The following is a 14,739-nucleotide window of genomic DNA, read 5'->3' on the forward strand; positions in this document are numbered from 1 at the left end:
TCATGTAATTTAGAGTAAAATCTTGATTTACTTGCAATGCTATTTTAGCTTTTTCTTTTTAATAGATTTTATTGGAGTATAATTGCTTCACGATACTGTGCTAGTTTCTGCTGTACAACAACATGAATCAGCCATATAAATACATATATTCCCATATCCCCTCCCTCTTGCGTCTCCCTCCCACTCTCCCTATCCCACCCCTCTAGGTCATCACAAAACACCGAGCTGATCTCCCTGTGCTATGCTGCTGCTTCCCACTAGCTATCTATTTTACACTTGGTAGTGTATATATGTTGATGCTACTCTCACTTCGCCCCAGCTTCCCATGTCCTACCCCTCCCACATTCCTTGTCCTCAAGTCCATTTTCTATGTCTACTTCTTTATTCCTGCCCTGCCACTAGGTTCATCAGTACTATTTTTTTTTTTAGCTTCCATATATATATGTTAGCATATGGTATTTTAGCTTTTCAGAGCAACATAGGCCTTACAGCCCAGTGTTAAAGCCTACCTTCCAAAACCAAAATGTATTTAAATCCAATTAAATGCACTGAAATTCAATTAAACTGTTACATGCTTTTGTTTACTTTCTTTTTAATCGCACCTAATCATTGAGGTATTGTGTAGCTGCAGCACAGCCTTTTGCCTAAACCTTCTGCCATCTATCCTTCTCTGCCTGATATACAGGTGATATAAATGAGAGTTCTCTTTCTTTAGCATCCTGAGTAGCTAGCATCTCTTAAACATAATCAGGGAGCTTCCCCGGTGGCGCAGTGGTTGAGAGTCCGCCTGCCGATGCAGGGGGCGTGGGTTCGTGCCCCAGTCGGGGAAGATCCCACATGCCGCGGAGCGGCTGGGCCCGTGAGCCACAGCCGGTGAGCCTGCGCGCCGGAGCCTGCGCTCCGTAACGCGAGAGGCCACAACAGTGAGAGGCCCGCGTACCTCAAAAAAAAAAAAAAAAAAAACCAAAAAAAACACAAGCAGATTGTACCATCACTAAGCACTGGAGATTATTGGTTATTGGCCCAAAGATTTCATGAACAATGATATCAGAAAGTTATTCCACAGGCAATTTTATCTGCTGGTTATATTCCCTCACTTCACTTCTTTTCCCCTATGGAACAAACTGGATAAATGTCCTCAGAGAAAAAGTAGCACAGTTGTTATCCTGACAGGTCACTGTTTTCTCTCTAACTAGCCCCTGATGGCAGACACACTCAGATATGTTCAACATGAAAATGGAGCAAACAGAGAAGTAGCTTAGCTGTGAATATTTCTTAACAGTTCACTGTAACCACAGGGCTCCCCAGGGTGTGCTCCCAACATCAGACACTCAAAAGCAGCCATCTGGTTACTCTATTCCCTGATGTACCTCCTTCAAACTTCTAGCTCCTATCCTACGTGTTTTCCAAGCGTTATGGGTAGAGTAATAGATTTAGAACCATTTCCTCAGAACAGTTTCTAATATCTCTTTCAATTTTGAAACAAAGAAACACTCATATTCAGTGGGATTGTAGTGGATCATGTCTAGAGAAACCTTACTGTAATGGATCATGTCTAGAGGTGCTGTTGGGTGCAAAGGACTTATTAGAAAATTTGGCTTATATTTCCAAGCAAGACTGACATTTGCCCAAAGCACTCTGTGTATTCTAGTGTCACCAGGGAGCAGTTCAAATTAGTTTCCCATTTCTACAATGCATAGGGTACATCAATAATACAGACTGTCAGGAATTACAAAATGAAGAACTCAAGTGAAGTACCTGTTTTCTATGCATATTTATTTTTTTCTATCTACTGGATTAAATATAACTTTTGGAGTATCTGAAGTATAAAAGTGGGTTAAAAGTTCTGGGTGATTTCGAAGTGGTCCTGTTTCTAGAAAATTTCTGTTGCTTGGGCTTGGGTGTTAAGAGTACTCTGTAATTTAAAAAAGATACTTAACCTACACTTTTCTTGGCCAAATGCAAACCTTGTAAACTTCGAGAATATCCAAATATTTTCTTAAGATATAAAATAACTTATTTCTTTAAGATGCATGTGAATATTTTATTAATACCACAAACTGAAGACATTTAGAAAGAAGGTGGAGGTTTATCACTGCCAAAAGTTGCAATTATTAGATCCATTCAAGATTTCAATACTGTAGGGCAAATCTGGACCAAAGTTGGGTTCACACTGATGCTCTTTAGTAAGTCTATTGAAACCACATTATTTAAGAAAAATATAGCTGCAATTTATTTGAAGAGATAGCAAAGTTAGACTATGAGAGGCCTTTAAAGTGAAGCTGGTAATGAAGAATACGGTGACTTACAGTGAACTGTGATGGCTGTTGAAGCAATCATGCTTTTTTTGTCTATCAGGGAGCATTTATAGTCTCCTGTTGCATTGCGCCTCACATCTGCCAATGTGTAAGTATTTGAACTTCGTATTCCTTCGGGCTGTCCCTTTTGATAGAGGCAAAATGTCAGATGATTACACTTGGTAGCTACAATAAGAACAGTTATATTTCTTGATTAAAATGACATTTTCTCAGATAAGAAAAAAAAAGGAATGTATTTATTCGATTGGACAAATGAGAGTAGAGTTTGTATTATCTGAATCCTGGAAAAATAATTGGTAATTTGATTCTAAGGAAATTGAGAAGCTAATTTACATTGTATTGATGACATCTATTTTATTGACAGCATGGCTTGTGTTTGTTAAGGCAGATTTTAAAAAAATGTCTAATATTTTATTTTTACATTTATCCCTTGCTTAATCTGACAAAAAGATTTGAGGCAGCTTAAAAGAAAACATAACATATAATCCAAATTAGGAAGGAAGGAAGGGAGGGAGGGAGGAAGGAAGCAGGGGAGGGAGGAAGAAAGAAAGAGAGGGGGAAAAGAAATTTTAAAAATAGAAAAGAAAAAGAAAAGAATTAATAACTAAGAATTTAAAAAATATATAGATGAATTAGGAGGATATAGTAACAAAAAAGATAATTGTTGTTAAAACTAAGACACAAATTTGGCTCTGTCATCCCTAAAAAATCAAGGTAGAAACATAATTAGTTTCAATTTTTCATTTGTGCTTTAGACAAAAACAATATGTCAGTTTATTAAGATAAACAGAATTTTCTGTCAACATTTAAGTAGAAAGGAAATCACTTATACTTGTCTTCTGAGTAATACAGTGGATGATACTCTTAAACATTACTGAACAATGCAGTGGGTGACATTTGTGAACAGATCCCTGCAGTAAATGCAGTACAGAGTTGTATATGGCTTCTCCCAGTGGAAGGTTATGTCAAACGCCAACTTGGGAAGGCTGTGGGAGAGCCAGCAAGTGTCCTCAGACAGAGCTCTCTCCTAGTCTGGCTCCACAGCATCTAGAACACAGCCGAATTATCCTCTAGACATCATTTCTTTCAGCTGTGATACTGATAAAAGTTGAGAGAATGGCTGTTTAAGACCACATACAATGGCAAGATACAGCCCATTGCTTTATTCTATCAAGCTAAATATAATGTGCAACAGAAGTGTCCCTATATCAGAAATTCAGGGACGTGTTCATGAATGCACTGTGTATAGATTTAGAATCCACATCAGACCATTTGCTGTCATCATTCTTCATTTTATATTTGTTTGCTTCTGAAGAGCAGATTCTTATAGTTTATTTGGATAATGAGACCTTGAGTTTCTACCATTACAGTTTCCTATGATCAGATTTTTTCCTCTTTGCCCCTGATTTCCCTTAACAGTGAATTAAAAAAAGGCAAGAGCACTGGCAGATGCCAAAAAAACTTTTAAAGGACATTCCACAGGTGTCCCTTGACTCCAAGAATAACATCCTTTCCTCACTCACGCTGCCCAAGAATATACAATTCTTAACGTCAGCCAGCTGCCAAACAACAGGACAGAATGATGGTGGTCTCACTCAAGTAGTAATTCTGAAGCACTTACTGGTAAGTAAAACAAAAACTCCTCAGGAGGAGGGTTACCATTTCCCAAGCATTTAAGAGTGATGTTGTCCCCTTCTTTGATGGCATTTTTTGATGGAAGCACTTGTATTGTCACCTGCTCTGTAGGATCTGCAAGAGTCACAGACACAAGTTAACCATTTCATCAAGTACCAAATTACTCAGTACATACAATGAAAATGACTAAATTATACACAATTTTCTCAAGAAGCTAGTAATGGTAATTGCTTAAATGTATCTTTTTATAGAAGGATTGAAGTTAATAGCTACTTGACAAGTACTAATCTTGGTTAGAGCAAACTACAAAGAGACCCTGTTACATAAAAATCAACTTCTTCTTAGCAAAATGTCTTTACCTGAGGTAGGAATGACCATAATTATTTTATGTGTAAAAGACCAGTAGGAACAATCTCACTGTATAATCTCATTATAAGGACATATAACTATATTATATGTATCTTACAGTTTGGAAAGACTGGAGCAGCTAGCAAAGGAGCTAAAACTATTAGCCCCTCCCCCACACTTATTACACAATAATACCTTATATTAAATAAAAAGGGACATGAGCCAAACAATACCAGCAAGATTTTTGGCATGCCGGAGAGTAGATCTGCTTACAAAAAGATAAATCCATGAACTGAGGGAGACCCTTAACACAATCAACAGAACTGTGAATGTATTGTAATTTTTTTCTGTTCATTGGAGCCAAGATGCAACTTTCATTCCATTTCGGTCATTTTTATGGTGAAAATAGGGCTAAAGCGTATTCTTTAGTTGAAGCTACTGCTCAACAGTAGAATGCTAAAGAAATTAAAAGCTGAATACACAGTGGACCATATCCAGCTAATAGGAAAGAAAAGGAGGTGGTGTTGGCAGTTATAAATGACCCACTTTCTAATGTATCCACTTGTTATGTAGCTGATGATACAATGAACAATGAATTTTGAAATCATATAATGCAAAGGTTTATTTTAGAGAACCTCTTCCACAACGCTTAATAACTACTGAGGCATGTGTCTATATTTCCAAACCGGCAGCACCAGAAATTATCTATGAAGACTTATTTTGCTATTAGCTAATAAAGTGAGACGAATAAGTGGTAGATTTTGAGGCTTTTTTCTATCTCTTGCAGTCATTTACTTACCTTTCTAAGATTAAAGTGCAGGAAAAACAACCTAGAAGGATTGTTATGGATTGCTTCTCTGACTTTTTCCCATGCTTGGGCATCTCTGAATATTTGCCCAGAATGTTCTGAGGCTAATCAAAGATTGGTTTAATATACTTGTTCATTTTTCTGAATTTGCCTGAGGTAGTTCCCTGACCAGCAGTTCTCAGTTAAGTCAGAAAGTAAATAAAGTTTGTCCTCCACTGGCCTTCCATTTCTAGGCCTCCCTCACTCATTTTCATGGCCCTTCTCTGACTAGCTTGGTCTGTAGCACGTCACTGCAGCACATCTCTGACCAAAGCTGATGCCAGAACAGCTAGGAATCATAATCGGTCTGACTTCATGCTTTATTTTAAAACTCCCCTTCTCTGTGTCCCCTTTGCAATAGGCTCTGCTCTGTACTAGAGAGTTGAAGAACTACACTGAGATCAGAGGTTAATGTAACACATTTGAGTTTTAACAGTAGCCTTCTGGTTGCCCACTATTTTTGTTGCGTCCAACAAAATTAAAGATCTCTTGCTCTCCCTTTGACTTTCAGTTTGACTCTATTAGTGAATCATCAGTCTGCCAGTTACTCTGGCTTTCTCCTTTGCCCTCTCTTATCCACTCAATCACCCATTCTTAATGATTAATCCTTATATTTTGCATCTGATTCTCCCCTTCTATTCCCACACTTCTCTAGCACAGGCTCTAACTAATCTACAACACCTGGAACATTGCCTCCAAACTTCATTTGGTCCTTCACTGTGAGCCTTTCTCTTTTCTACATCTTTATATATATATTTTTTTCTCTAAATAAGTTTTTGAAGTAGTGCTTTGAATATTACAATGATATTGAAAATTCTTCACGCATTCCCAATATGTAAAAATTGAAATAAAAATGTCTTAAACTGGTATCCACAATTGCCTTGAACTTAGTTCAGGTAAGACTCTTATATCTCACTACTCCATAAATACCCCTACGTAATGATCAAAAGAGTCTACTCAATTTTTCTTTCTCCCTTCTCCCCATTTATCCTCTGTCCACTCATTTATTCACTCATTTGGGTAATATTTGTTTTGTGCAGGCACTAAGTGCAAGAGTTACAAAGTCAAAAACAGCAATTCCCTGCCCTCAGTGAACTTTCAGTTTATTTATGATGACACCAAACTTATCAATTAAAACTGTAACAACACAAAAACTGCCTAAGATGCATAAGCATAGTAATCACTGGTAGCTTACAGATCCGCCAGACTGGGAAGCTTCCTGTAGGAATTGACCCTGGAGCTGGGTTTTGAAGAATAAGGAGGTGTTTGCTGGATAACAAAGGTAAGATAGTGACAGCATATGGATAGGAATGTACATAGTATTCTACAGGAGGAATCCTGAAAATAGAACAGACTACAGAAAGTAGTTAAATGATGAAGGTTGAGACATGTCAGGACCATGGCTATAGGGGACTCAAGGCATTTTGAAATTGGGAGTTTAAAGATTAACCTGAGAGATCTGGGGAGTCGCTGAAGAGTTTTAACCACAGTAGTGACATGTTCACGTTTGTGTTTTAGAAAGATATTTCTGGCAGGAGCTTGCAGGGCAGTTTGGCGTGAACAGACAGGAATACTATTTTAGAAGTTGTTACAAAAATACCAGCAATGAGGAATAGTGGCATAATCTTAGGCAGTGTCAGAAGGCAGAATCAGACACATACAAAGATAAAAGAGCTAGATTCTATAAAACTTCTGACTGGATTCTATAAAAATTACTGACTGGATAGGGTAAAGGAGTGGACCAACGTGTCTTTCTCAGGCTTCCTCAAGATGAACTGATCAAATTTCTTTTTCTTGAATGTACTCTTCTGTACTTTCCATTTAGCTCCTCCTTCACTTCTCTAAAGTCACCCTAGAGCAGTGGCTCTCCAGCTGTGGTCCTCAGATGATTAGCATTAGCATCACCAAGGAACTTGTTAGAAATGCACAGTATTGGGCCCCTCTCCACAACTACTGGATGAGAAGCTATAAAGCCAGGTCCTGTAACTTGTTTACTAACAAGTCCTCCAGGTGATTCTGATGCATATCCTGAAGTTTTGGAATCACTGTCCTTGGGCACCTGAGCTTTCAGGACTGTCCACTAAGTCCCTGCGGCACTTACCACTTGCAACTTTGCATTGACAATTTCCTTCTGATGTACATGTCTTACTTACGTATTGGAATAGTAAACCCCTTGAATGTCAGCACTATATATTAAACACTTTTGGGTCTTTGCCATGAAGCCCAGCACTGCATACATTGTGCCTTCTCAAAAGCTGTGCCCAGTGCTCCCCACACAGCCAGCCACAGTAAAATCATTTCCTTCTTCCTCATCCAAGGACTTTTCTGCCCATCTATCTGCCCATGCCTGACACTCACATACATTTCTGTTCTTTCTTAAGCCAGTTTCCCAATCCTTTTCACTCATCTTGCTGTTCTTTCCTATCTTGTACTCCTGTACTTACACCAAGATAGTTTATTTCCAACTGAACATCTTTGAACAGAGTTCTGCTTCCACATACAGAAATAATAGTTTGATTTTAGATAAGCTGTACATGATGAAATCCTTTCAATCCTTGCTTTTAAATCAAGTTGAAATTTATTTACAAAGTTTAAGGCAAAACAACCCATTACGGTTAGGGCATGTGGAACTTCAGTTCTGTTCTTCTATAAGGTTCTGCACTTCATGGAGCCAAAATAAAAATGTAGCTGAGATAAAACTCTTTGAAGGTTCAGTGGGCATTTCTACCCTTTCTCTCAAATAGACGTAGAAGTACTAGGTTATTCTACAACATAAGGCAGTATTATGAGAATTTCTGATTCACTAATAAGTAATAATAAAGTTTTCTTGCATCTTTCCCCGAAATATATCTCTAGCCTATGCTTATGAAGTAATAATGATTATATAGTAATAATGATGATAGTATTTAATAATGAGCATTTAATGTGCTATATATTGTGCTATTTTAGATTTTTGATTTTACTTAATCTCCATAATAACACCATGAGTTAAGTATTACATTAATATTTTTCCTATTTCAAAATAGGAAAACTGAGACCTAGAGTAGTTAAGCTTCTTTTCTAGAAATACAAACTAACAGCACTGGGACTGGATTGCCAGCATCTTTGCTCTTAATCATATTATCTTGGCTCCTGTCTTACAGGAAAGAGCACAGCATCGGAGAAAAGGATTCTAATCCACTTGCCACAGCTAAGTTAGGGCAAGTCTCTAGGTCTCACTTTACTGCTAGCTAAAATAATGGACTTAGATCAGATGATCAAGAAAGTTCCTTTGTAGTCTAATATTCAAATCTATTGTTAACCAAAACATGTTGGAATTCAAAATCCTATTTAACTTTTATGCAATTGATCTCATTAGTAAAATAAATTTATTAAAATGGAAATTCCATATTTAAAAAACCAATCAGTCATAAGCTTCTATTCATCTGTCATTCATTCAGAAAACCATCAGATGGCATTCTGAACTCCTCCAAAATCCAAGGCTGTGCGTCAGGGCTGAGGACTACCAGAAGAAATCAGACTAGGTTAGAGATCTTGTGTTTAAGGAACTCAGTGTCTAGTGGAATACAGAAGAGATGATTATAAATAACAAAGTAGAGAGTGAAAGATATCATAGATGGGTAAGCATTTATTCTATAGGTCTTGCGAAGAGGAAGAGATTATTTGGGTACCATGCAATGGGGATGGGGGTTTGGAAGTAGATTCCAAAGAGCTTTTGGACTGGGACTTAAAATAGCATTGGAATATTTTTTCTAATACATAAAAATTGCATAATTTTATATTGAGTTACTTACAGTAAATATCAAAGACTGCTTGTTCAGAGTAAACTGTTTTCTGGCCAGATGGTCCATAATATGTCACAGAGCAGGTGAATGGCATTTGAATGTCAGCCTTGGTTGTCTTGTACTCCAGGGATGAAGTCATGATATAGAGCTGAGTCACTGGGTCCATTTGCTTTTTAAAAATTATGACCACCGCTGAAGAAAATAAAGAACACTAATGGTAGGATCTTTCATCGGAAAATCACAGTCCTTAATTAACTGTCACAGCAACTTTGAGAAGTGGTTTTGTCCTTCTTACTGTATTTAACAGGAGGGAAAATTGACATGTAGTGAGGTAGATGTCTTTTCAAAAACATGAATCAGAGACATGGACAGAAATAGAATCCTGGAATTCTATCTCCCACTCACTTTAATTAACTTTTAGAACATGCCATATAGAGAAATAATTTTCTCTGCTCTTGATTCTTCTGCACAAGGCCTAAAATGATGTTTTAAAAATCCCTTCTGATTTAATGGATACTTAAAGTAACAAAGTATAGAGTCATAGATCAAAAGAGGGCAATGCATTTAGACTCAGGATAGTCTAAGGAATGCTTAGACAAGAGAAAGGCAAAACAGGTCATCTGAATTTATTGCCCACTTCTTACCCACCTCCTTCAAGGGGTTGCAGAACTTTTCCATTCCTGTACCACGTGATGTTGCCATCCGGATAACTGTCTTTTGAAATGCACTCACCCAACTGCAAAATAAAGAGGAAATATTACAACCTTGGTTCCATCAGTGGTTGTCCATTTGAAAGCCCCAGACTCCGCAAGGGATGCAGAGTTACTCCAACGATTTCCTGACCCATTCATTTTCCAAGCCTTGACTAAGGACTGAATGAATGCACTCTTGTATAAAAACAATGTTTTGTGCTTAAAATTATGGTCTTGCCCATATTAAAATGTGCAATAGATGCTGCCACCATTAATGAAATCACATTCATTTAAAAGCATTACCCAATTCATTTTGACAGTATTCAGTTTTAACATTAACTAAATAACATAACTATATTAACATTGGCTATTACCATGGTTCATAGATCTGTGTATTCAAGAATCATTAATGGTGTTAAAATGAGGCTGCCTCTCCAGCTTCATGCTACATTTATTTCAGATGACATATACTTACCACGATCTATAATCCCCACCACTTTATTTCACATGTGTTCTTAATATTTAGTGTTGTATTATGCAGTCAAATTCATTCTGATTCAAAGAATTCTGAACTTGTTTTTTCCCCCAGCCAAGGAAAATTTGGCTATTTTAGTTAGTGAAAATGAGATTATGAATCAAGTGGTGTGTTCATATATGGAACTCCAGTTTTGTCCCTCCTTCAATACAGACTTCCTTCAAACCTCTGCTACTGTGATTGTTTAAATCTGATCTTATCCCTTAACTTCAACTTTTCAATAGTTTAATTTGTCAATAAGATAGAGACCAAGCACTATACATGACAGAAGCCTTGTCATAATCCAGCTTCTCTTTAACTCTCGAGATTTATCTCTTATTGCACTCTCTTGCCCACTGGCTAAGCACCCAAAATTCCAGCAACGCAAATAATGTGTTTCTCAAACATGCCATTTTCTTTAACATGGTATTATTTCATATTGTTGGAAAGCCCTTTTTACCTTTGGTCTGGAGAAAATCTACTCATGTGTCATTACTTCATTAAACATCCATTTCGTTCAAACAAGAAAGACTTATGCCTTTTTTAACTCTCATCTCCCTCTCCTCCCTTCAGAAATGACCACGCCTTCCTCTGTGTCTCCTCTCTACCTTGTGCAGATTTTCTGCCTGGCACCTGGAACACTGTCAGCTGTCAGCTCCACTGAGCAAAGTCTATCTTATTTGTCCTGGCATCTGAGGCCAGGAGAAGGCATTCAACACTAGGCTAAGGAAAGACAATTAATCAAAAACAAGTTCTTACCTTTTTAAGCTGCTCTGTTTCAAGAAATGGGGCTTTGCTTACAATTTCGGGTTTAGATGGTTGCTCTAAAGTTAAGTAGAGAAAGATTTTAAGCGCATGTGGGAGAAGAAAATGAACTTTTGTGGTTTGGTTTATAGAAAAATAATTCATTTACTCAAAGTAGAAAAATAAGCAACAAAATAAAAAATAGATTTCTCATATAATCTATAATTAAGAAATCTGGTTAGTTTACCCCTTCCAAATATTTGTTTTATTATATTAAATATTATTTTAAGTGCTTATTATTCCTGTGAATAAAATACTGGTAATGTTTTCTGGATGCTTTATAAACAGTGAGTACGGTTTAGATTGTAAACAGAGGTTAATATACTAAAGAGGATATGTTATCTGCAATTGGTTACCATGTGCACTTTCTACTTAATAATTTCCATCTCCTTAGATGAAAACCTGAGTCCACATGAATCTGAATCACAGGGGTGCTTATTTAAAATGCAGATTTCTGGGCTCTACCTGGCCAACTAAATCAGCATATCTGGGGAAAATCCTATAAACCTACTTTTTAAACAAGTTCCATTGGGGATTCTTGGGCACAGTGGAGTTTAAGAATCACTGCTCTAAAATCATGGGAAATGCAAAGTGGCTAAGGGATGTAGAAGCCCAAGTTTCCTGTGTATCTCACACCTTATCTTTTAAATGAAGTTATATTATGAAACTATAAATGTGAGAAAATCTTTCACATTTGGAACCTGAGATAATGGACAGAAGCGTTTTAAATATAGGAAGTTCTGTAAGCATAAATTCTAATAGAGGCTTCGGGAAAAATTGATTACAAATTGCAGCAAGAAGGTATTATTTAAACTTATTTTATTCTTAGCTATCAGTTATCTATCATTTATGGATTTTTAAACTTTTTAATTAGCTCTAACAATTAGTCTATAGAAAATGGATATTGTCTCATTGTCATTGATTTTTGTGAGTCTCATGGAGAACTATTCTATTTTCAAATAAATAGACAAAAACAACCAGCTATTCTCTCTTCTATAGTCTTATTGTCTACCATCTCTATACTTTTAATTTTGACTACCAAACTAAACTAAATTGCTTTTGTATAATTATTACTCAATTTGGAATTCAGTTATCAGACATGTTACCTACCCAGACCATTATAGAAAACAAGGATGAAGACAAAAAGTCTTTGGAACAGCAAGATGGGTATCACCAAGATTGTATGCAAAAATAATGTAGGCTTCTTCAGGTTAACATCCTGAGTTAATTTTCCCTTTGCAATTGTTTTATATTAGAAATTAGAATAATTAATAATAATAGTGAATCTGCCTATCTGTTGAGCTTACACTTTAATTATAAGAGGCCTATTTACTATTAATTCTAGAAGTATAATTCTCTTGATACAATTTTCTGAAGAGCGATTATCTATATTCTAAATGCACAGATTGGAAAGAAAATATAAGAAAGATAAAAAAATGGAAAAAAGAAACATAGAAAAATAGAAAAGCATAACAGACAATTATATTAACACAAACAAGAAGTGGCACCTGGCTACCTGATTGTTAGGAATGTGACCAAAAATATAAAAAACTGACAAAATATAAAAAACTGGTCCAGCAATTTCACTCCTGGCATATATTCAAAGAAAAGAAAAACTCTAATTCATAAAGATTCACGTACCCCTATGTTTTTAGCAGCATTATTTACAATACACAAGATACGGGAGAAACCTAAGTGTCCATTACACATAAAGAAGATGTTATGTGTGTGTATATACACACACACACACACACACATATAATGGAATACTAGTCAGCCATATAAAATACTGAAATTTTGCCATTTGCAACAACATGAATGGACCTGGAGGGTATTTATGTTTAGTGAAATAAGTCTGACAGAAAAACACAAATACTGTATGTTATCACTAATATGTGGAATACAAAAAAGAAAACAAATGAATGAATATAACAAAACAGAAACACATTCACTGATATATAGAACAAACTAGTGGTTACCAGTGGGGAAAGGAAAAGGGGTAGGGACAAGATATGTGCAGGGGGTTAAGAGGTAAAAATCACCATGTATAAAATTAATAAGTAACAGGTATATATTGTGAAGCACAGGGAAATATAGCCATTATTTAGTAATAACTTTAAATGGAGTATAATCTATAAAAATATTGATTCACTATGTTGTACACCTGAAACTAATATAATATTGTAAATCAAGTATACTTCAATTTAAAAAATGTTTTTCAATTAGAAAAAATAAATTATAAAAATCAAAACGACATAAATAACAGTTCCTGGGAAACATGTGGTAGGGGATTAAAGCCTTCTCCAATACACATCAGTAGTCTTGGTTTTACCATTATCTTAATGTAACATCATTAATGTTCATAATTACAACTCTGATGTATTGAAAAAACCTTAAATTATGTTCAGAATTCAATGTTTTATGGCAAATGTCTAATACCTTTGAGAGAGGGCTACATCCAAAATATTTAAACAGAACAAAAATCTTGGAGCTTGAGTAAATGTAAGTTCTCTGGGAACTAAAATCAGTTATTCAGTGACACCTCTCTGAAAGTTCAAGAGAGGTAAGATATTAAATTAATTTTTGCGGTTGATCAAGTGTCAAGATTAACAAGAAAAAAAGAGCAAATAGTTTTTTGTTTCCTCAGTACTATCTATGCCTGGAATATATAGAGAGATTTGAAAAATTCCTCCAAAAAGTTAGGCTCTTAATAGAAAATGAGGATGGGCAGTTTTGTTAAGTTGTACTAATTTCTAGTTCACCAAAATCAGATACCATTTCAGTTGGAACATACTTCCTCTAATGTCAAATATATTCCTCTACTTTGACTTATAAACGCCATATAACCATAAATACTGATGTGTTACAATTGTTAGTCTTTTCCACATGGCCATGTGTGCTTTCTTTCCATAAACACTTTCTAAAATTTATTCTTATTTCAATAAAATAAAACTGCAGCAAACCCAGGAAAACCTGATGAAAGTATGCTAAAAATTTAGTCCTCTTTGTACTGTTATTCACTTTTCCATTTAGAAGAGAGAGTCACAGTGGGTATTGAGAAAGTGATGGTAATACCTATTGCATTTCTCTGAGTTATTTTCTCAAACTTTTGTTTCAAACCCTCTATATTAAATACATATTTTGTATGTAACTTTCTCTTATATTAGCTTGTAACAATCGACGAGTATTAGTTAGAAGACCATAAAAGAGGATGTGTACTATTTTAGCAAAATTGCATATTGATTCCAAAGTGTTTTAAAAAAACTTTATGTGAATTATGTCTTAATACGATTCAAGGATTCATAACTAAGTATAGAATTGAAAGGGAAAGTCATACTACAAATTTATTTGCATTAGTAAAATAATTTTGTCAAGAGTTTCACAGCCAGTTGAGGATGGAGTGATGAATGCAAAACTGCTCTATATCACCCAAATGCATGAGTGTTATTCTCAATAACCTCACACAGAGGATGTGGCTCAATTGGATATGGGAGGAGAGCAAGAAAAGGCAGGTGCACTGGTTACATTGAGTCAAGGGTGCTTCTCTCAGTACTCTGTCAGCAATCAACCCTTGATGTACTTTAAGTAAATCACTGTGAGCATGAAATCATAGTTTATTTTCCTTATGAGATGGGAAAAGGTATTTTTTATATTTAAAGAATCAAAATGAAATATACAGTGTAGATCTCATTTGTTAAAAAGATATTTTCTGCTTCCTTCATTCTGAAAAAATAAAAATGACTTGCAGTTGAAAGTTGAATAACTTTCACAGGGAGGGTGGGAGGAGGGATGCTCA

General features: G+C 35.8%; 1 protein-coding gene across 2 annotated transcripts in view; it reads right to left on the reverse strand.

Moving 5' to 3' along the window:
• Window positions 1–14,739, reverse strand: part of ALCAM (activated leukocyte cell adhesion molecule) — a 201,257-nt gene that overhangs the window by 36,589 nt on the left and 149,929 nt on the right. For both annotated transcript variants that reach the window (XM_082654998.1, XM_082654997.1), the window contains exons 4-8: window positions 10,899–10,963; window positions 9,582–9,669; window positions 8,943–9,125; window positions 3,940–4,067; window positions 2,310–2,442 (exon numbers count right to left, since the gene is read on the reverse strand). In XM_082654998.1, coding sequence (XP_082511124.1) covers window positions 2,310–2,442; window positions 3,940–4,067; window positions 8,943–9,125; window positions 9,582–9,669; window positions 10,899–10,963 — 597 coding nt within the window. The remainder of the gene's footprint in view (window positions 1–2,309; window positions 2,443–3,939; window positions 4,068–8,942; window positions 9,126–9,581; window positions 9,670–10,898; window positions 10,964–14,739) is intronic.

Source organism: Grampus griseus (assembly GCF_964374135.1).
Source record: "Grampus griseus genome assembly, chromosome: 5".
In the NCBI taxonomy this organism is placed as follows: Eukaryota; Metazoa; Chordata; class Mammalia; order Artiodactyla; family Delphinidae; genus Grampus; species Grampus griseus.